Here is a 20,674-nt window from a genome sequence, read left to right on the forward strand (position 1 = left end):
GAGAGAAGGGGATATAATAGTAACGGAACAGCTGGCATTTTCTTTGGCCTTTTATATGAAAGCTCTGTTTCAGGGCTGATATCTCGACACACAGCTCCTTATCTCAAAGCTTAGATTACAGTGGTCAGGGTAGTGGTTTGAAGACTGGATGTTGTGTGAAGGTATAAAATTGACTCTGCTGTCCCATTGAGCCTCTTTGCCATATGCAGGTCCACGTTCAGAGACCTTCCCAGACAAAATGACTATTGAAAGAAAGCACTGAATATAATTTGATCTAATGCATGCCTACAGTATGTGTCTTACACAAGATAAATGTTTTTATTTGTGATGCTTAAAGGAAAGCTGAATAGCTTTCTTCTTTAACAAGAAAAAAGGAATTGTGCTTGCTTTTACTTTAAAGATGATAACCCTTGAGCTCCTGTTTCTGCTGAAGGGCTGCAGCAGGAGCTTGCAGTCCCTCAATAGAAGTGGAACAGTTGGAAGTTGCACAAAGAAAATGTTTTTCCTTTGTAGAGTTTACCAGAGATTTGAGCTGCACATAATTAACAAAACAAAATCTCAGAGAATCCCTTCTCTTTTCAATTTATTCCACATTCAGTCTCTTCTAAAATCATAATCCTTGGAATTTACCAAACCTCCATGGAACTGGCCAACAAAGACAAGCCATTTCTAATGCAAAAGGATCTGGCTTTTGTGATCCTTTCTGGTCATCTTTAGGTATGAGGAAAGAAGATTAAGTAGATGAGGTTTTGCCTCTTTTGCTGGTAATCTCTGCAAGGGCATAAATAGTGAGCAATCATTGCAAGTGAGTCTGAGAGCAAGCTAAGTGAAAATCAAGGGCAGTATTTAATTTTGGATTATGAATGGTGAGGGTGCAGAAGAGAGCCTAGCGAGGGTGACTGTCAGCCAGCTCTTGCCTTTCTGAGTTGTAGAGAACAATCTTACTTGGAATTAAAGTACTCAGCACTTTTTAATTCCCTGATTCTAACACTGCAGGGGAGGTAGACATACCAGTACCACAAGAGCTTTCTTTTTTGCCAGTGTTGTTTTGAGCTCTGCCAGTGCCACTAGTGAGTGGTAAGGAAACGGCAGGAGCTCCTCTCAAGAACACACTGCCTGGGGCAGTATCTGCCAAGACCGTGTTTCTGCCACATGTTCCTAGTATGGTTTGCATGAGCATTGAGAAGAGACTGCAAAAGCACTCGGCTTTCTCCATTTTTTTATCATCTTTTTCTCTTTGTTTGGCCATGTACTATTTTCTTGGAGTCATGTTTTTCTCTTTTCCCAACATCTAACTCTCAGCCTTATTTCCCCCTTTTCTTTTGCCTCTTATTAGAGGGAGCTGAAATAGATAATGTTTAGGGTTTGTGTGGAATACCTAAATTCTCTGAAAACACTTCTGGAAGTTAAAAAATTTTGTAGCTTAAAAAGTAGGGTTGCATTAAGATTTAGCACTATATTATTACTCCAATGCCAAGGACACCTTGTTATCTTAGAAAAGGATTAGGTCTTAAAGAAGCTCTCAATAAAGTCAGAGTGCTGTGGCTTTCCCTGATTTCTTACTCACTCCTGGAATAAGTAGTTTTTATTTTCCCTGGATGACATCAAGAGCTTGGAGTGACTGTTGAGGAAATCTTTGCAGATCTGCCAGTGAGATACAGATTTTAAATGTACTGCAACAAAAGGCACAATTTTAAATGGTTTTCCCCTAACATTTGCTTAGAAGTAAATATTTATCATAATTTGGTATTATTAAAAAGCCTTTTTTAAAATGATGGGCATTGAACATCAGAGAGCAGCTTAGACGTTTTTACCATTGTGTCCAGAAATGTGCTTTGGAATGTGATTTTCTGTCACTTGGGTCTGCAGCATGGCTACCACAGTTAAGTACTAAGGACCTCCAAAAATACAGGTTTGTGCATGGCAGTGAATGCTCTGATAGACTGTGACAAGCGTGTAGCTGGTCTTGCCTTGACGTGGCTTAAGAATTCCTGTGGCCAGTGCTGGGAATCTCTTTGGAGACCCCATCAGTGCCTTGCTGGGGTGAGCCCTGCAGAGCTTCCAGCAGGGAGCGTAGCTGGGACAGGGGCCTTCCTAGCTAGTTAGTGGGCAGGTTTGTATCTTGGAAGGCTTTTTGAAATAAAAGATAATAGAATATAAAAAGAGACAAAAAATATAAAAAGAGATACTTGGATGGATTGAGGGGCAGTTTTCTAGGAATATGAAGTCTACCTTTTAGAGGTGGGGCGTGGTAGCTAAAATGCTAGCCCTTTCTCATACCATGTGAGCAACTAAACTTCTTAAATATGCACATGAAGATCTGTTCACATCTGGCTGCCTGTTTTCTCTCTTAAGGGGTAGCCTGCTCCTCATTTCTTGATTTCCTTTTGTTTAAGAGTCTCAGAGCATGTTATGGATACAAATGAAATGCCACTTGAGTCACCTGTTAAGATATGATTAGTACTATCATATTCATCTTACTTTATGAAAGACAGTGCAGAGAGAAGTGCCATCTTCCAGCCTGTTCCCACACCTGCATTATTGCACCTTACTACAGCTTACAGATGTCTTGGAACCAGTGTGGAATGGGGAACACAGAATGCATAATGTGTTGAAACAAATGTCCAGATATTGGCACCTTAGTCCTCTTCATTGTTTTCAGGGAGACATTTCTTCAGACCTGTGCTGTGCCACCTTACAGCTGTGACTGTGACAAGGACCCAGCATCAGCAGAGGGATGGCACATGATTAGCAATAAACCTGCCAGGAAAGCAGGACTTCATAGGACTCTGTAGTCTCTGAATTTCTGTGGCCCCCGTAGTTCCTCCTTGGTCCCTCCCCAGACACAAAGGATTGCAGCCTGCTGGAGCAGAGCTTTTTGGGATTTATTATCAGACAGATGTGTTGTCATGGTAACCCCAGCCAGGCTTTAAATCTCTTTCTGTGCAGAGGAATGCTAAGCCTCTTAACCGCTGTCTTTCCTCCCACCACTTTCCTACCCAAGCCTGGGGAACCGGATGTGCCTTTCAGGGCAGCAGAGAGAAATGTTGGGGCTTGGGACAGCTCTGGAGAAAGAAAAGAAAGTGGCACTTCCCTGTCTGAGTTACTGGGTCATGTGTTCAAGGTGCTGGTCCCAAATTTGAAGTGATCTTGTACCCACCATCTGGACAGACAGACTCTTCTGAGGAGACATGCAAAGCTCTTAGTCTGTGCTCCCTGATGTGTGGGGTGAGTCCCAGTGTTGGCTGGGCTACATAAGGAGAACTTAACCTCCCACTGCCTGTTCTGGATCTTGTACTGCAAAGGAGGCTTCAGCCATCAGTGTTGCTGGCATGTCACTTTTTAAAAGCACTGCCTGTGTTTGTGGTAGGTTCTGGAGGTGTCACATGCCTTGCATTTATCAAATTACTGCTCTTGGGTGGGGACTGAGGTAAAGATGTGGTAAGCAAGTGGCCATAGAAAAGCTGAAATCTTTGAAATTTGTCCCAGGCATTTGGTGTCACTTAGGTGTTGTGTGGATGTGGGAATGAGGAGCAGGCAATGAAATGTGTCTGTAGGGAAATGTCTGAAAGCTTGGTTCCTTCACAGAGAGCATTGAGAGTGTCTTGTAGCACTGCACATGTAATCTGTGTCTTCCCACCTTGCCATGGTCATGGGCTGCCTGCCTTGAGTGTGAAACTGCTCAGCATATATTTGAGGTGAATGGGTGATTGAAGTGAATTATAGAAGCCATTTTAAAATTATTGTGATGACCAGTGTTTGATTAGCACTGGTTTGATATATCAGTGACAGCAGTGATTTGTCAGGTTATCCATAAAATGTTGGTGTCAAGGCACCTCCATGGAATGAGTGCAGATTCACTGCTGAGGGAGTGGTGCAGCCAAACAGTGCCTTTGGAGTGTGAGCTATGTGTGAGGGCACCTTGCAGTGCTGTTTTGTGCTCCTTGGGGCTGGGGAAGGGCAGCTTGTGCAGGAAGATCTGTCTGTCTTCTCTACACAGTTTGATAGCTCTGTGTGCTTTCCCCAGAGGTATATTCCATGTTTCCTGTGTGATTACATCCAGCCAAAGTCTGCTGTTGAGAGGTCATCACCTTCACCTTGGTGCAGCCACAGATCCTTTCTGAGAAAAGCTATTAAAATCTAAATAGCCCAGACAAGACCGTGTCTGTCACCTGCCAACAGCCCTCCTGCCACTCTGTTTGAGAATTCTCCCACAAGGAGATACACCAGTGACATTTTCCCAAAGCACACAGGTAGTGGCAGAGTGTTCATCTCAAGGCTTCTCTCTTTTTATCATTTTCCAGCAGAAGAAATTTGACTAGAATTAGTTTCTGTCTTACTTGCCTGTGACACACTGAGCCTCTGGGGTTTGTTTTTTGGTTTGTTTTTTTTCTGTCAAGGCTGTGTGCTGTCTTACTCTGTACACTGCTGGACCCTGAGGGTGGTGGCACAAGGCACCTTCCCTTTGGTTAAAGCAATTACTTTGGACATTTAAAGTAATCACAAGGGAGCACGAGAGAACCTGTAGGAGATGTGAGGATTGTGAATGTTGGCTTTCCCAGATTTTCTTCCCAGAATCCAGGAAACTTTTTCTGCTACAAAATTTTGGCACTTTCAAGGGAACGCAAAGTCAGGGATACCTCTCTGCTGTGGCAGGACTCATTGCATGGGTAGTTCTAAGAATCCACCTTTCCTCTCCAAATAAAAGCCCCCTCCCTTTGGATCTCTTAGTTACTGTTCATGATATTATTGACTTCTTTTCCATCATCTGTGTACCATAGGCTGCCACATCCTCCTTTTCATTAGCACATAGACTGAGAAGGGGCAGAGTTTCATTAGCAAAATCCCAGCCAAACATGGGTGAGGAAGGGAGCATTGAGACTGAACCTATAAATAAATCTGTTGCTTTCAAGTGAGATTTATTGTCCTTTTGCCTTAGCACAGACACTCTGGGTCCCTCACATTGAAGTGGAGAGCATGATCTGACTGTGGTTTTAAAGTGGCGTCATTTAGTGCAGTAGAGCTACTTCAAGTAAAGGCTGTGTATGAGGAGCACTTACCTGCTCTGCTGCACTCCAAGGGAAACAATGCCTAAGCCCCAGCTCCTGTGTACCTCTTCAGAATCAACTGGGCACCAGCAGAACAGAGACATGTTACAGAGGAAAAAGTATGAATATGAACATTTCTTTTTCCTTTTGTTCATACAGGCTTTACTGAGCACCCAGAATAAGCTGAGAACTTTAGTCCCAAATTTCACCTTCAACCTGGGCTTCTCAGGGAAATTCTACCACACAGGTAAGCCCCTGACACTCCTTTGTCCCAGCACCTGCACACAGCCCCCACCTTGGGATGTGTGTCCTGTGTGATGCAGTAGAGAGAGCCTGACTCTGTTGGAAGGGGATTAGCCACTGCTTTTAAACGTTGAGCCCCTCTTCTGCTCTTTGATTTTGCACTTCCTTTTCTGCTTTCTGTAGGTACCGATGAGGAAGATGAAGGGGATGACATGCTGCTCAAGCACAGGAAGGAGTTCTGGTGGTTCCCTCACATGTGGAGTCACATGCAGCCTCATCTTTTCCACAATGTCACTGTGTTGGCTGAGCAGATGAAGCTCAACAAGCAGTTTGCTGTGGTAGGGAGCATTGCAGCTTATTTACTTTACAGTGCTAATCCTTAGACATTTTTCTCCTGGGACAGCTTTTTGGACCCCAGTGAACCCAAATACTAGTCTAGAAATTCAGCTGCATTTAAGCAAGGCAGTTCTGGAAGTTCAAATTGATGTGTGGCTTCTGCTGTCTTGAGGGAAGAAACACCATTCACATGCTTGCCTGTTCGATGGGAAATGTTTCCCAGCACCTGCATGGCCCCAGGCAGCTCTGCTGCTTTCCAGGGTGCAAATCCCAAAGTTCTTGTTTCCTGAGGTGTGAACTTGTAGCATTACCATCCAAATGCAATTAATTTACAAACTCTGGCAGTGAGAAAGCATTTCCTTTTCCATCCTTATTCAGTGAGGTTCTGTAAGGAGCTACCTGGTCCTTAGTATAAAATACTCTGTCTCCTAACAGCCCCTCTTCTGGCCTTCCAGACAATGTTGAAGGAAATTACTTATCTAAGAAGCACAGAGGAAATTCTCTGAGTTTTGGCAGAGGAGGGGGAAGCCTTGAACATCCTGCATTGATAGAACAATGTCTGTTTGGTTCTTACAGCTCAGAGTTGAATATAGCATACATGAATACATCGCTGAAAAGAAATGTCCTCTTCACCTCTAGTTGGTTCTTTTGATGGTAATCCCCTTGGGAATAACAGGCTGCTGTCTTGTGTTCCTGTGACACATAGATTAGGAATGATCTTGAATGCAGAGCACAGTCACAGCATTATAGAAACAGTTTAGGCTCCTCCTTTTCCTGGTTAAATAACAGTGCAGTCTTTTGCAAAGAGAGACAAAGCACAGAACACAATTACACATATTTAACATAAAACAGGCTAGCAGTCAGAGAAGGTTGTTGCTTCATTTGGGGGCTCTGGTTTTATCATGCACCACCAGGGCACAGCTGTCATCATTGATGTTGTTACCAGAACCATACAGTGGAATTAAAACCCAAGAAATTCAGAAGTTTCCTGTCATTTTAATGTAGCTCCAGGCTCCATATCTTCACCCACAATAGTCTCATACTCCATGTCTGCTTTTCTTTGAATTGCTAGAGACAATACAGGTCCCAGTCATCTTCCTTTCCTCTATATCAGTTAAGGGAATTTTGTTTTCCTTCTCTAGTGACTCACATCTGGGCATTGTGGGAGTGAGATGTGTCACTAAACAGCATTGATTAATTTGTAGTAACCAGGGAGCCTGACCTGAGGGTTCTGAAATTAATCTGATCTGTCACAGCTGCAAGCTACATGACCGTTCTTACAGTGGCTGTTACCAGTGCTGAATATCCTTGTTGGTACAAAATTGCCCTTATGTTTCTACAGATGCACAAAACAAGAAGTACAAGCAGTATTTCAAGTTTCCCAATCCAGAGAATTTTCATGGTCCTCTGTCATCTTGCTCCAGCTTGGATGCTGTTGCTGAATGTGATTCTTATTAAGGCTATTAGTTAAATACCGAATTATCAAGCTGTGTATTCTGCTTCCAGGAGCATGGGATTCCCACAGACTTGGGCTATGCTGTAGCCCCCCATCATTCTGGTGTTTATCCTGTTCACACACAACTCTATGAGGCATGGAAATCTGTTTGGAGCATCCAAGTAACGAGCACAGAGGAATACCCACACCTACGGCCTGCACGGTACCGGCGTGGATTCATCCATAATGGAATCATGGTGAGCACAGCAGTGGCCACTTGCCTGCCCAGGACAGGTCTTCTCATGACCTGCATCAGAGACCTTAATCTTAATATCACCAGTGTTTCCAAAATCATTAACTGAGGCAAAGAAAAGATACTTGGCTAAAGCCAGTTCTGTGTTTCTCAGAACAATTCAGGGGTCAATACTGAATGGAGAGCAAAACAAAGCCTGTCAAGACTAAACTGAAATCCCAGTGGCTTGTTAGCAGTGATGAGTTAAGTGGTTGAAAGGAGTAGCAAGAGTCCTCTGCACCTATGTCACTTACACCCCTTACACTTTATATTGATCCATAAAGTGCTGCACTGACTCATTCTCATGCAGATGCTGCTGCATCTGCCTCTTATCTAACTTTGACTTTTTCTGATATTGCCAGGTTTTGCCTCGACAGACCTGTGGTCTTTTTACTCACACTATCTTCTATAATGAATATCCTGGTGGCTCCAAGGAGTTGGACAAGAGCATTCGTGGTGGTGAGCTCTTCCTGACAGTGCTTCTGAACCCAGTAAGTTCATCTGAAAGGGGAATTTGTGCACAGCTGTCCCAGCTTATGTGCCTGATATGAGAAAGGACTAGATCTAGTCCTAGATTTGTTGGAGATTCAGTGTCACCCAATCACAGTGTGGGTATCTCCAGTGTTTTGCTAAGGAGATGTGAAATGGAGGGCCAAGGAATTACTTGCTTGTTAATGGTGCTTTGCTTTACACACTGCCAAGGGAGCATCAGGATTGAGTGTGTCGGGAGGTGCAGCACTGAGCAGACAGAAACCAGCCAGGGTGACATGCTGACCATGGGCCACGGCACAGGGGGTGCTCTGTCTTCATGAATCACAAGTGAGATGTGCCTTGGCTCCTTCTGTTCCGTGAGCATCTACTGCCTGCTGGCTTCTCCCCTGGCTTACTGATGAGTTTTGTTCACAATAATTGCTTTTGCTGGGCTTTCTTTATGAAGTATTCTCCCCTTTCTTTCAGTATTTCACTTGAAATTATTTCTGTGTCCTGTTTTTGTGATACAGCTGTTACACTCACGCTTTTTTGTGAGATATGGGTCTAACAGAGGTATTGCCTTCTCTTTCAATACTTGACAATTCTGTTAAGCCACTAAGCAAATGTAGTACCTTCAACACCCTGCAGTCCCTTCTCAGAGCCGTGGATGGCAATCACATGAGTTTCTCACTTTCCACTGAGGCTGGGATGGTGTACTAGGAGGCAAGAGACACAAAAAACCCTGGTCATTTTTAGAAATTCTGAATGGGTAGAATCAAGAGATGAAACTTGGTAGCCCTTTCCAATCACAGATCACAATCTAAAGGGGGAAATGATGCCTTAAGTTTTAGCTTTCACATTTTTTGGATTCCCTGCTGCCTAAGTGTGTAGTTTTGAGCTTCATATTAAGTGTTAGTGAGCTCTCTTCACACAGTAGGTAGACAAAACAATTCTTTTTCTAGCTTGATACCAAGGACAATTGTTACAAGTTTCAGGCCCAAAAGCGTAAACAGTGGAGAGAAGAGAGAAAACAAGAAGGATGGGACTTCATAACCTGAAGCTGTAACTGAACAATTAATTACAATATGCAGATGGAACAAAACTTATAAAAATGTGAGACTTTGTGACCATTTTTAGGTCCATCTTGGGTGTAGCCCTGGCCAGGCCCTTGTACTGCCCAAGGTGTATCCTTTAAGCCTTTCAGTAAATACCTACTTTATCCTTAACTCTGTCTAGCCTCTGTTCTAGGTTGGCCTTCTCAAGGCATCACCTCCTTGTTCTGCTTGTTGGCTGCAGTAGGAAGACATGCTGCTGTTTTTGTTTGTACAATAACTTTCTCAGTTCCCCACCTGAATTTCTTTCTTACTAAAGCTGATTTGACCCACAGTTGCTTGTCCTCAATTTCTCTGAATAGACATTGCCCTGCAAAGTTTAGACAATCATTTTAGAATGTCTATCTTTGTAGTTATTCCTGAATATAATAATGCTTAATCTCTTCTTATGACTTCCACATTTCTACCACCTTCCTTCTCTTTATACATCTTGTCCATATTCAGGCACTGGTGGAAAAGGAGCCATGCAGGCAGATCTGAGAGAAAGTATATTGGTTCTGGCTGGTTTCCTAGGGGAGAACCCTTGAGTACTTGTTTGTGGGATTTTTTTTCATGCAACACCAGTGGCTCTGTTCACTATGTTTTCTTTCATTCCCTCTTTCTTTTGCACCTTGATTGCAGTGTTGAATATGCAGCTTTAGCCACTTTTGATTTGGGTTGTAAAAGACCAACAAATTAGAAAATCAACCTTTTTCCATCAGTGACCTTAATTGTTCCTTTGTCTCTTGCTTTTTCTAGTGTTTAGTAGAACTGATAGGGAAAAGACCCTCACAGTGTGCCCTGGGTGCACCACACAGACAGGCTGTAGTGACAAACAGGCCTGCTGGTACTGAAGGTTAGCCTGTGACCAGCTCTGGCTTGTGTAGGATCTGCAGAAGCTGTGGGTCTATGACAGCCCCAGCTAAAAAGCTGTAAGAGTTTATACTTCCAGGCCTGGAAGCCAGCCTTCTGTCCCTATTGCCCGAGACAGAATTGTTTTCTTTACACACCACAACCAAACCTTCCTGCTTGTTAAAAGTCTGGAGTAAGGAGGAGGTTGTTCTTTGCATTACGCATGGAGTGATCAGTCAGAAGGAAAGAAACTGCTTTTTTCTCTTGACAATTTCTTTTCTGGGCTTGTGCTCCCATATGCTGGGTGAATTGCACCTTGCCCCACTTTGTAACTGTCAAATCTTGAAGCATGCAGAAACAGCCTCTGTGAAAGTAAAGGCTATAGATTTCTCTTGGAAAACCAGTTGCTAGGCTGTAATCCAGAGATCTTTACTGATCTAGGAGGCTGTGCCAAAGAATTAATAGAAACATAGTATCTAGAACTACCCATTAAAATTTGCTGATAAAATGTGATGGTCAAAGTAGCTTGCAGTAATCTGTGATCCAAAAACATTTGGGAAAATTGTGTTCTGGTACAGGATGAGCTTATTTGCCAGATTTACTGTTGGCTCTTCATGGTGACTTAAAACTCTTTCAGACACCTTCGGATGCTTCCCATGTTTACACTTCTGCTTCCTGTTGGCAGTGTAGCATTTCTCTCTGTCAGAGCAGAGTGCTGTGCTCTAAGCTCCTCTCTGTTTGCACAGTGACTCAGACTTTGCATTCCCCTTACTGATAGAGCCATCTCAGGGGCCTGATAGAAAGCTGGCCAGCTCTGCAGCCCCAGCAGTGATCCGCAGCAGACTTGGACCAGGCTCTTTCAGTCCTTTCTGGTGTTTTCAGCTCCTGTTAAGTGACATGGAAGAGTCTCCAAGCCTGTATGTGTATGCTTAACTCCGCAGTGCAAACAGAAGATGTTTGATCTTCTGACTAGTGAACAAGGTCTGATGTCAGAATAGCTGTTGATCCTGAGCACAGGCTGATTGCGTCTCACAAACATTCTGCTCACGTTGCACAGGCCAGTAACTGCTGTGCCCACAGCTGCTGTTATTGCAAGGGTCCTCATGCCCTTCTGTTTCTGTGTGCTAGGCTCTCTGGGACCTTTGCTCTCATTTTTCCTCATTTTGAAAGAAGGGAAATCATAGCCCACTGACAGTAGAAAGGAGGTGAGAGGAGGGGGGTGTTATTTCCAAGTCAGTCTGCAGTCAGTGGGTGTGGATGGGAGGGAGGGTGATGGCCCTTGAGTGTAGCTTATGTCAGAAGTAGTGCTTGGAGCTGCTCTGGCAGCAGCAGCTGTGATGGGGCAGAGCAGGCTGCCAGGCCTTGTTAAACAGTGCACATGTTACAGGCCATGACTGCACGCTCACAAGTCCAGGGAAATGGCTGGGTTTGTCTTCTTCCAAACTCAGTTGCGTGGGACTGTTTGCAGGTGGCAGCATTACCTGTGTGAGTGTTGTCAGTCTTGAGACACAGTTGTTATGTGGGCTGTTTTTTTTATTCTGGAAATCTTGAAGGGGTCCCAGGTGGTCTCCTCTGTCCTCCCTGCTGCAGTATTTGATTTGTGCCAGTGAGCTAGACTTTCATGCAGCAAATTTTTCCTCTGTGTATTTCAGCAGCAAGTCAAAAGGATGAGGCACATTTTACTGTCACAGAACCTTCCTGGTGTCTCCCAGAAAGGGGCAAAATACAACATGTGGTACATCCTTTTGCCACCATGCCTTGCAGTTACACAGATCTTCCTGTCCTCTGCTCTGTGTTGTATTTAGCATATCCTTCTTACATAACAGCGCCGAGCACACGCTGCTCTTTGAAGTGTAGGTGCCAGAGCCTGTCTGGCAGGGCCTCTCTTTCAGTTAAGTAGGGAACCAGAAATGAAAAACTCACAGGCAGACAAAAGTTATAAATCTTGATCTCTACTTACTTTCCATGTGTCCCAGAATCCTACCAGTGTTTTCTGTTGCCTACCCAAAGATTTTGGGTTGTGAGCACCTTATGGACAGAATTAAATTGGTTTCATACTGTCTTGGGGGTGGCTCAGGCACAAAGAGCTACTATCTATAAGTATCTGTTCTCTCACTGAGACCAGCCTATGGTGACACTGGGCAGAAAACTGAATTCAGACTTTCTCAGTGCCAGCAAATGTCTTCATCCCAAGACCATCTGTCTCCTGCTTCCCCTTTTTGCTTTTTTCCTCCTGTGAGTGGGAAAGCCATTCCTGCTCCCTGCCAGGGAAGCGTGTCATTGCCTCCTGACCTTACCTGGTGTCACCAGAACTGAACCCCAGACTATACAGCAGTGGGTGCCCCTGCTGTGGCTGAGGTCATTTTCCCTCCCTCCACTTGCAGACACTGGGCAAGGAGTGCTAAATCAGCCATTCCTTTACTGGCCTCAGTGTTCTGCTTTTGTTTTCTAACTTCTAGCCATGGTGTGGTTTATGTCTAGCAAAGTGCTGTTGTGCTATGGGCACTGGGATGCTGAATTCCATGGGACATATCAAAGCCACACACTGCAGTCAAGCTGACAAGAGTCCTTTGCACTCTTTTCCAAAAGTTAAAATAGTGAAAAACTGACAGGAGGAAAATGCATCTGCTTGAGGGAAGAGATGGCTTGGCAAGACAGGGATAGTGCACAACCTCCTTGAGCACTGCAGTGCTGAGGCAGCTGCCATGCCTGTTGAGTGCCACTTTGCCCATGGATGTTACAGCTTGGCAGGACATTTTTCAGGGGCTGCCTGTGCTGAAGATTCTTGCAGGCTAAAACTTACCAGCTGGTGTCTGTTTCTAGGGCAATATCCTAGTGCCATGTGCCTTTGCAGAGACACTGTTCAGATCCCCACATACATCTGTTTATATTTTAAAGTGGGAGTTGCCACTTTTTTGAGACGTCAGCTCCAAAGAGAATGAAACCTGATGGGCTGTGGGGGCAGGAAGAACTCCTGTGACAACTGTCCTTGTGCTGTGTGGCCTGGCCTGCAGTGTGGTGCCTCCTCCCTGGCCTGCTGCCCTGCTGTAGCAGACTCTGCAGCTCAAGAGGTTGCCCTGGTTGTGCCTTGGGGGGAGGAAGGGAAGCTCCTGTTTTCCCATGATGGAGGCTTTGCAAGGTTTTTGACTAGTAGGGAGTTACTGAGTAAGCCTTGTTCAACTAAATGTCCTAGAGCCACTTGAATAGGATTTTGAAACTGTTCTGGACTTACATCCAGGGTGCAGTTATCGTGCCCCTGCACCATTCCTAGGGATTACTGTGAGGTCTGTGACCCTCCTTTCCCGAGTTCTTGTCTTGCAAGAGCTGTTTCCTTGCAGATGGATGTTTGTCAGCCAAGACAGCCATGGCAGTCTGAGTTGTGAACAGCCTCTTCTGACCATGAATCAAGCTAGGCAGAGACAGTTCTGTTACCTGATTTACCAGTGTCCATGTCTTTTTTCTTTTCAGATCAGCATCTTCATGACCCACCTGTCCAACTATGGGAATGACCGTCTGGGGCTGTACACTTTTGAGAGCCTGGTCAAGTTTGTGCAGTGCTGGACCAACCTTCGCCTGCAAACATTGCCTCCAGTCCAACTTGCAAAAAAGTACTTTGAAATCTTCCCGCAGGAGAAGAATCCCTTGTGGCAGGTGAGAAGGGAGCTTTTACCACTCCTAGTGATTTTCTAAGAGGTGAATCCCACATTTGAAGTGTAGCAAGACTGCTGATCCAGAGTGCAGAGGGGTAAAGCATAAACCTTTTAGGTTTCATTTTTGTGACTTCAGGCTGCCGGTGGCTAATGGCAAGGTGGAAGGGATGGGGGAGTAGGAGCAGTAGGACACAGTCATAGTGTAAACTTAGGGACTGGAATGACTGTCACACATGACCAGGGGCCAGCTTGCAGGCATTTGGGTCATTAAAGGGCTTGTATTAGAGCAAGCTGCTGTGAAATGTAAAGTGTGCAAGCATGAGCCCTGTTTGGTCCTGAAGGAGCTTGCAGGCATGTTAATGTGATTAATCTCAAAGTAATTTCACACTGCAGAATTCATGTTCATTAAATAAAAACACGCTTATTCCATTTTATCCCAGTGCAGCAGCTCTCTGCATGGTAATGAGCAGATGAAATTAACTGAAGGTGATAGAGTTGTCTGTCTGCCAGAAGTTCACAGATGCTGAGCTGTGCTGTCATGGTGGCCCAGCCCAGTGTGGCTACATAGGGCAAGGCCTGTGGTTAACACTCTCAGAGGGACTTTGGATCCCATGTTGCTGGAGCTTTTGAAAACAGTCCCCAGTGTTTTTACTTAACACTTCTTGATGCCTGGCAGAATAGCAGTGTGGCTCTGAAGCGTTCTTCATATGCTAATAGCATTTTCCCCAGAGGACTGTCCCTTCCAGCTTTTCCTCCCCTTGCCATTACCTTCTGTGGTAATGCTTAATCTTATCACTTGTGCTACAGAATCCCTGTGATGATAAAAGGCACAAGGATATCTGGTCCAAAGAGAAAACATGTGATCGACTCCCCAAGTTCCTCATCGTGGGACCTCAGAAAACTGGTAATGTGAATACTGTTATATAGATTGTGGCTTCCAAATCACTCTCAGAGAGAGATGGAAAGGTCCATGCTGTAGATCTGTATGGCTGCCCTTTGTGCAAGCTGCCAAATGGCCACAGAGGACATTTCAGACAATCTCAGATACGTTCTAACCTAAATCTGACCAAGTCTGTCAGTACTTTTTCCCCCTGACACTGTGCTTGGCTTGCCCTACCTGTTTTGGTAAGCTCAGAGAACCTGTGACCTTAGTGTGTCACACAGGCTGTCAGTAGGACTAAGTACACACACCTAGTAAAGGTTAAAATGGATGCCCCCTAGTGCTTTTGTTGCTGCAGATCTGTGTACCCACTGCATGCTCCATGTCACTGTCATTAGGAGGGAGAGAAAGTCCTTAGTCTGATCTCTGTCACCACCTTTTAACTGCTGTGGCATTGTGGTTGGCACTGACATAGCTGCATGTACTGTCCAGATGAGTTCCCTTCTAGGCTGAAGAGAGCAAAATCTCTTCAGCTAAGACCGGGTCTTCAAGCCTTGGCTTTCTGTGTAGTGCAGTGCAACAGCAGTACCAACTATCCACAGCAAATGGTGATCCTGGACTTGCAATAAAGCTTGTCCCAGGCAAGCTGCTGTCCCCTGGCTGTGTCACTGGAAGCTCTGATGGTGTGTGCGCAGCATGAGCCCTTCTGTATCATGACCCAGGCTGGTTGCAGGTGGCTCAGTAAGAAAACCCTTCCTTTGGCTGATTCTTTGTCCTGCTGGAGGCCCACAGCCCTGTGCTGAGTGGGGTAAGGGGAAACAACTACAGCAAAGACAGGCCAAGGCATCTCTGGCAGGACACTGATGTTGTTCCTAGCACATCTCCCGCCCAGGCCACCTCTCATGTGGCAGGTTTGGGTTCTGCCACGTGACACTGTGGCTGCACCACCAGCATGGGAGTAGCTGACATGGGTGTAGCTGTCTTACAAAGGAGGCAGTTCAAATCAACTGCATGAGTTAAAATGTGGATTGAACTTGACTGAGCAGTGCTTGGTGTCACTGCTGTTGTAACTTGCATGAGCTATGGGCTTGGTCAGCTACACAGGAGAGGAATGTGCCCATCTGGGAACTGTTTATTGCAGTGTAGGTAAAACCTTTCATTCAGCCAAAACGTGATGTGTGACCCAGGTCCCATTAACTGGTTCCTGTTGCAGGCACAACAGCTGTGCACTTCTTCTTGACCATGCATCCAGCTGTCACCAGTAACTTCCCAAGTCCATCCACCTTTGAAGAGATCCAGTTTTTTAATGGCCCCAATTATCACAAAGGAATCGATTGGTAAGAAACCTGACACCTGTTCTTCTGTGATGTGGTGCACCCATGTTGCCTTCTCCTAAGTCTCTCTGTATGTCCCCCTCATCCCCCTTAGCGGCTTCTCTGTTTCTGGACAGCTGTTTTCCTTGCTGTTGTTCAGTGCATGTTTTCTGTTTTCCTGGTACCTCAACTGTGTAGTCCCAGGAGCAGCAGAGGTAGTTTCTCATTTTACTGACTCCTCACCAGGAGAGTTGAATGCACTGCTGTCATGAAGTTACTTTTACTTTGACATGCAAAACAGAGGGCATTACAAAGAGTTAAAAACATGTCATTTCAGAGTTAAAACATGTAATATTGGAGGGGACAACCTCCCTGCTATTGTTCTCAGGCCTTGACACTTAGAGCCACCACTGTGTTCTTTGTGCTGGCTCCAGTGTCCATATGCATACCTTGGTGTTTACCTGTAGAAGTTTCCACCTGGCAGGGAAATTCTAGCATCAGCATGGAATTATTATGCCACTGTGTTTCCAGGGAGAGAAAGTTTAAAGGTGTTTCTTACTCAAAGCAGTAGCTTTGGCTGACAGTGGCACTGGCCTTCCTCTGAGGGATGGCTGTGTGGCACTAAGGCACTCTGCTGTGGGATTTCTCCCACAGGTTGTGCGAGATTGACTTCTTTAATCATTTAGAGGACTGTTGAAAAGATTCTGGAAGATGGTTAGTGCTTGAGCAGAGCTCACAGGAGTCAAGCACTAGAGAGTAGTTGCACTAGTGACAGGTTAGAAAGTGAAGGCTTTTACGTGCATCTCCTACAAAAGTCCTCCAGATGGATCTGAGTATAGCATCACATGCAAGGGGAGAATCTTTGTATTTAACACAGAATTTGTGTTTGTTGCACAGCTTAGATTTGAGCACAGATCAGCCTTCCAGTGCTTCAGTCCCCAGCCCCCTTTACCCTCTTACCCTGTTAATCACATATCTTACAGTTCCCATGTTACTACTTTGACAAGCTCCTGGGAGGCAGGACAGAGCTCTTTACCCTGCACCTCAGCTACGGACTGAGGTACAAAGAAACAAATGCTTTAGACACATTTAAGCAAGTGGTTTGTGACAAGGCAGGCAGATGATTCTGATTTTACTCCTGGACAAAATGTCTTTCCTGCTAAAGCCTGCAACTGGGACCTTACCCTCAGGTCTTTCCTTCCACTGCCAGGGACTCATAGACTCTCAGCAAAGTACTTTCTTACCTTTGTATCATTTCTCAACTTTCTTTACCATGTGCCACCACCCCTTTTTGAGTCATGCCTCTTCCAGATCTCCTCTCCTTTGCCCATTCCCTGCGTTTCTGGGGAGGTGCAGTTGTGCTGCAGCTGTGTCTGTTGAAGAGGAGTAAGGACATCGTGGGGACTGTTCCTTTTCTTCTTTTCTTCTGCTGCTCACCAGTCTCCCATCTGTTTGGCAGGTACATGGAATTCTTCCCCATTCCCTCCAATGCCAGCACAGACTTCATGTTTGAGAAGAGTGCCAATTACTTTGACACAGAGGTGGTACCAAAACGTGGTGCAGCCCTGCTGCCTCGAGCCAAAATCATTACTGTTCTCATCAACCCTGCTGACCGAGCCTATTCATGGTATCAGGTAAGTTTGCTGCACTGTGCTGGGGGTAAGGGCCACAGAAGTATTTCAGTGGGGGCAGGTAGAAAGCCAATGGATGTGCTTCCCTAGAGGAGGCAGGATCCCTGCAGGGTGTGGACAGGTTCACTTACAGAGGCACTGGTGGGTGGCTGTGCTGAGTCATCAGGGTCTGCACTGAGAAGTGGAAGGCGGAATCGTGTTCCTGCTCCTGAATCCAGCTTGTGTTTTTCAGCACCAGCGTGCTCACAACGACCCCGTGGCGCTCAATTACACCTTCTACCAAGTGATCTCTGCGAAATCCCAGGCCCCTCAGGAACTGCGCAACCTGCAGAGCCGATGCCTGTTCCCTGGCTGGTATTCCACCCACCTGGAGCGCTGGCTGACGTACTATCCCTCTGGGCAGGTAGGAGACCAGTCAGTAGAGGTTCTTGTGGAGCCCCTTGCAGGTTTAGTGTAGAGGAGAGGGGAACAAACTGATTCATGCACATGTGCTCCCCCCATAATTTTAATTTCGCCTCCTTTCTCGTCTTTTGGAACTAAAGTCACTACTTCCTTTCTCCTATTACGAGCGGGTAAGAAATCAGGCTTGAATGCTCTAATTTTGTACTTTATTGTATTTGTAAAAGGAAACGAGTGCAGGAGGATACTGTGATCTCCCAGAAAGCTCCACAGTACTGGGAATTTCAGCAAGAACAGCAGTGTTAGCACTTGGCAGTCTGCAGTCCAGGGACACTCTGCCTCTTGTTAGTTCCCACGTTGTGAAGCTGTCTGCTGAAGGGAAAGTTCACTGCAGAGATGTCAGGATTCAGTGTTTTGTATACAAATTTGCAAAAAGGCAAATTAATAGACAGGGTAGGCTATTTCAGTCTTAATTCCCAAGAAGTTTCTAAACTATCTATGATAGATATATAGATATCTATTTATCTCTCTCTCTCAAGATAAACATCTATATATATATATATATATATATATATATATATACATATATATACATGTGATTGCTGCGAGTCAGGATATGTTTTTTTCCAAGTTCTTTCTGCTGCTGGGTTTATTCTTAAGACAGTCTGTAATCCAGCAGAGGTTTGTAATGTCCATTTGGTCTCTTATTCTCTGCCAAAACAGCAGAGCCTGAACTGTACGTGACATATCTGCCAAGACTAAAAGAGAGATGGTAAAACATTCTTAGGCTTGTATCTCATTGCCTTACTATTCCTGGAGGTTATTGCTGTGAGGAATGATGGAGCCAAACACACACTTCCTTGTTCTTACTGCAGGTTAGTCTTCAGTTCATGTGACTATTGCTCTGTTCTGTTCTTTGGAGTAGGTAATTTATTAGCACAAATGTTCATTTCCTATGAGACATGTAACAGGAGAATAATTATAGGTCATAGAAGAATACCGAGCACAATGGCTGCTGACATCCAAAAAAAAAAAATATTTCCAGAGACAATCTCTACATGCTGCTCCTGGGGCCTTATTGCTTAGCTACAGGGCATTTGGCCCAAAGACAACTTTATTAAGCAAAGCCTGTCATGATTTACTGCTTTATGGTACTTGTGGCCTATATCATAACTTCTCTATCTGTGGTGACAAATGGGCCACAACCCCCCACTGTGTTGTTCTAGAACAGACAGATTTTGGCTGCCTAAAGTAAACTCACAGGCTGGGGCAGTTGGAGATGGAGGAAGCTCACAGGTGTCAGTCAGCACAAGCTGGCAGAGGCTAAGGCAGCTGTTCTCTTTCCAGCTTCTCATTGTGGATGGTCAGGAGCTGAGACACAACCCTGCCTCTGTAATGGACAACATCCAGAAGTTCTTGGGAGTTACACCGCTCTTCAACTACACCCAGGCCCTCAGGTAGGGAAATAACTCAGTTTTGGGAGGATGCTTTCTCAGCCAGGAAGCCCTTGAGTGAAAGAATACTTCTTGTCTTTGATCACAAGACCTGCCAAGTTATTCCTAACCCTAAAATTAGATTTAGATAGCATGAGATGCTTTGTGGAGACTGGAAACACACCTTGGTGTTTCCTGAAATTACAGGGGAAGGACAAGGTTTTGCCACTGTTGTGGAGAAGTATGAAGTTGTTTACAGCAGTAACCATGATGTTATCTCCATTTGATCTTTGTATTTCAGAAAAGGTGCTGGAATTATTAGCACTCCTTAATGCTTTTTGTTATACCTGTATCTGACAAAAAGTAGAGGTATGATACAAAATGTGTGAGAATCCGCTCATATGGATACCCAGATGGAGATTAGGGCCACACTGCACAGTTTTGAGGTAAAGAGCCTGTTATTAGAGATGATGTGGATTTCACAGGTGCCCAGAGGTGTCTGAGGGAGCATTAGCAGAGGCACCACCTCACTGCTACAGTTAAAGGATGTTACTCAGCCGTGCCTGTGACCTTGCCCACACTGCATGTACAGTTAATCTGAACACATTAAGTGCTGTTGAAAGTGTACTGTGGTCATGCCAGTGCTCACTGGAAATTCTGCAAGCCCACTGAAGATGCTGAATATTATTCTTTGCAGCTGAAACCTGGTTTCACATCTTCTCTGCTGTCGTAGCCTATGCCAGCTGAGGATGGTGGGTGGGGATGCATGCATGTAGGCTTAGAACAATTGTCCTTTCCTTTCACAGTAAAGAGAGGGCAACTAATTCAGTTCTCCCCCTACAGCTGTTTCCAAAGTGGTGGCACATGGCTCCCCAGGGGAGAACAGATTGAGAGAAATGTCAGGTTACTTGAAAGCTTTACTTGCTGCAACACACGTGCTGATGGTGAATGGTGTATCTGTGGCAGTTGTACTGGCTGGTACCACTCAGCCAGGGTCAGAAAATACATGGGATTGGTCAGCTTGCCTCACATTTCTTCAGGGGACTTGCTCAAACCTCAAGCTCACCTTTGGCCAGCTGAAGGGACAGACCAGGCCAGATCCAGACATGGTTCCCAGCACGCCTGTGTTTTAGCAAGAAAAGAATCACTTGACTCTTTATAAACAGGGGATTCTCTAATACTCAACTATAGCAAGGAGATTTACATACACTAAAAAACTGATTATTATCTTTCCCTCCATCTGAACAAACAGTGTATCCATGTTACCTCTGAAATTTGCATAACGCTGAAACAGTCATGTTTGTAATGGATTTCTTGTCAAAGTAGTCCAGTGCTAAAAAAATCCAAGGAACCAATATCACACAATAAATAGGTAAAGCACTGAAATAGGAAATAACTATGGAGTTACTTGATTTCTGCTGCTGCTAATTGGGTATGTGGCTGTATTTTTCAAAGATAAATGTCTTTTTCAGATTTGATGAAGCAAAAGGATTTTGGTGCCAGCTGCTAGATGGAGGAAAGACTAAATGCCTAGGAAAGAGTAAAGGAAGGAAATACCCTGATATGGATTCCTTGGTGAGTAGCTGTCTCAAACCTCTTG

The 20,674-nt window shown here is 44.9% G+C and overlaps 1 protein-coding gene across 5 annotated transcripts in view; it reads left to right on the forward strand.

Moving 5' to 3' along the window:
- The window catches only part of NDST2 (N-deacetylase and N-sulfotransferase 2), a 131,936-nt gene that overhangs the window by 109,327 nt on the left and 1,935 nt on the right, over positions 1-20,674 (forward strand). For all 5 annotated transcript variants that reach the window (XM_058842071.1, XM_058842070.1, XM_058842069.1 and 2 more), the window contains 11 exons: positions 5,208-5,295; positions 5,475-5,629; positions 7,134-7,319; positions 7,717-7,845; positions 13,237-13,419; positions 14,226-14,322; positions 15,512-15,635; positions 17,071-17,245; positions 17,475-17,645; positions 18,989-19,098; positions 20,547-20,649. In XM_058842071.1, the coding sequence (XP_058698054.1) occupies positions 5,208-5,295; positions 5,475-5,629; positions 7,134-7,319; positions 7,717-7,845; positions 13,237-13,419; positions 14,226-14,322; positions 15,512-15,635; positions 17,071-17,245; positions 17,475-17,645; positions 18,989-19,098; positions 20,547-20,649 (1,521 nt within the window). The remainder of the gene's footprint in view (positions 1-5,207; positions 5,296-5,474; positions 5,630-7,133; positions 7,320-7,716; positions 7,846-13,236; positions 13,420-14,225; positions 14,323-15,511; positions 15,636-17,070; positions 17,246-17,474; positions 17,646-18,988; positions 19,099-20,546; positions 20,650-20,674) is intronic.

The sequence above is a fragment of the Poecile atricapillus genome, chromosome 6 (assembly GCF_030490865.1).
Source record: "Poecile atricapillus isolate bPoeAtr1 chromosome 6, bPoeAtr1.hap1, whole genome shotgun sequence".
NCBI classification, from domain to species: domain Eukaryota; kingdom Metazoa; phylum Chordata; class Aves; order Passeriformes; family Paridae; genus Poecile; species Poecile atricapillus.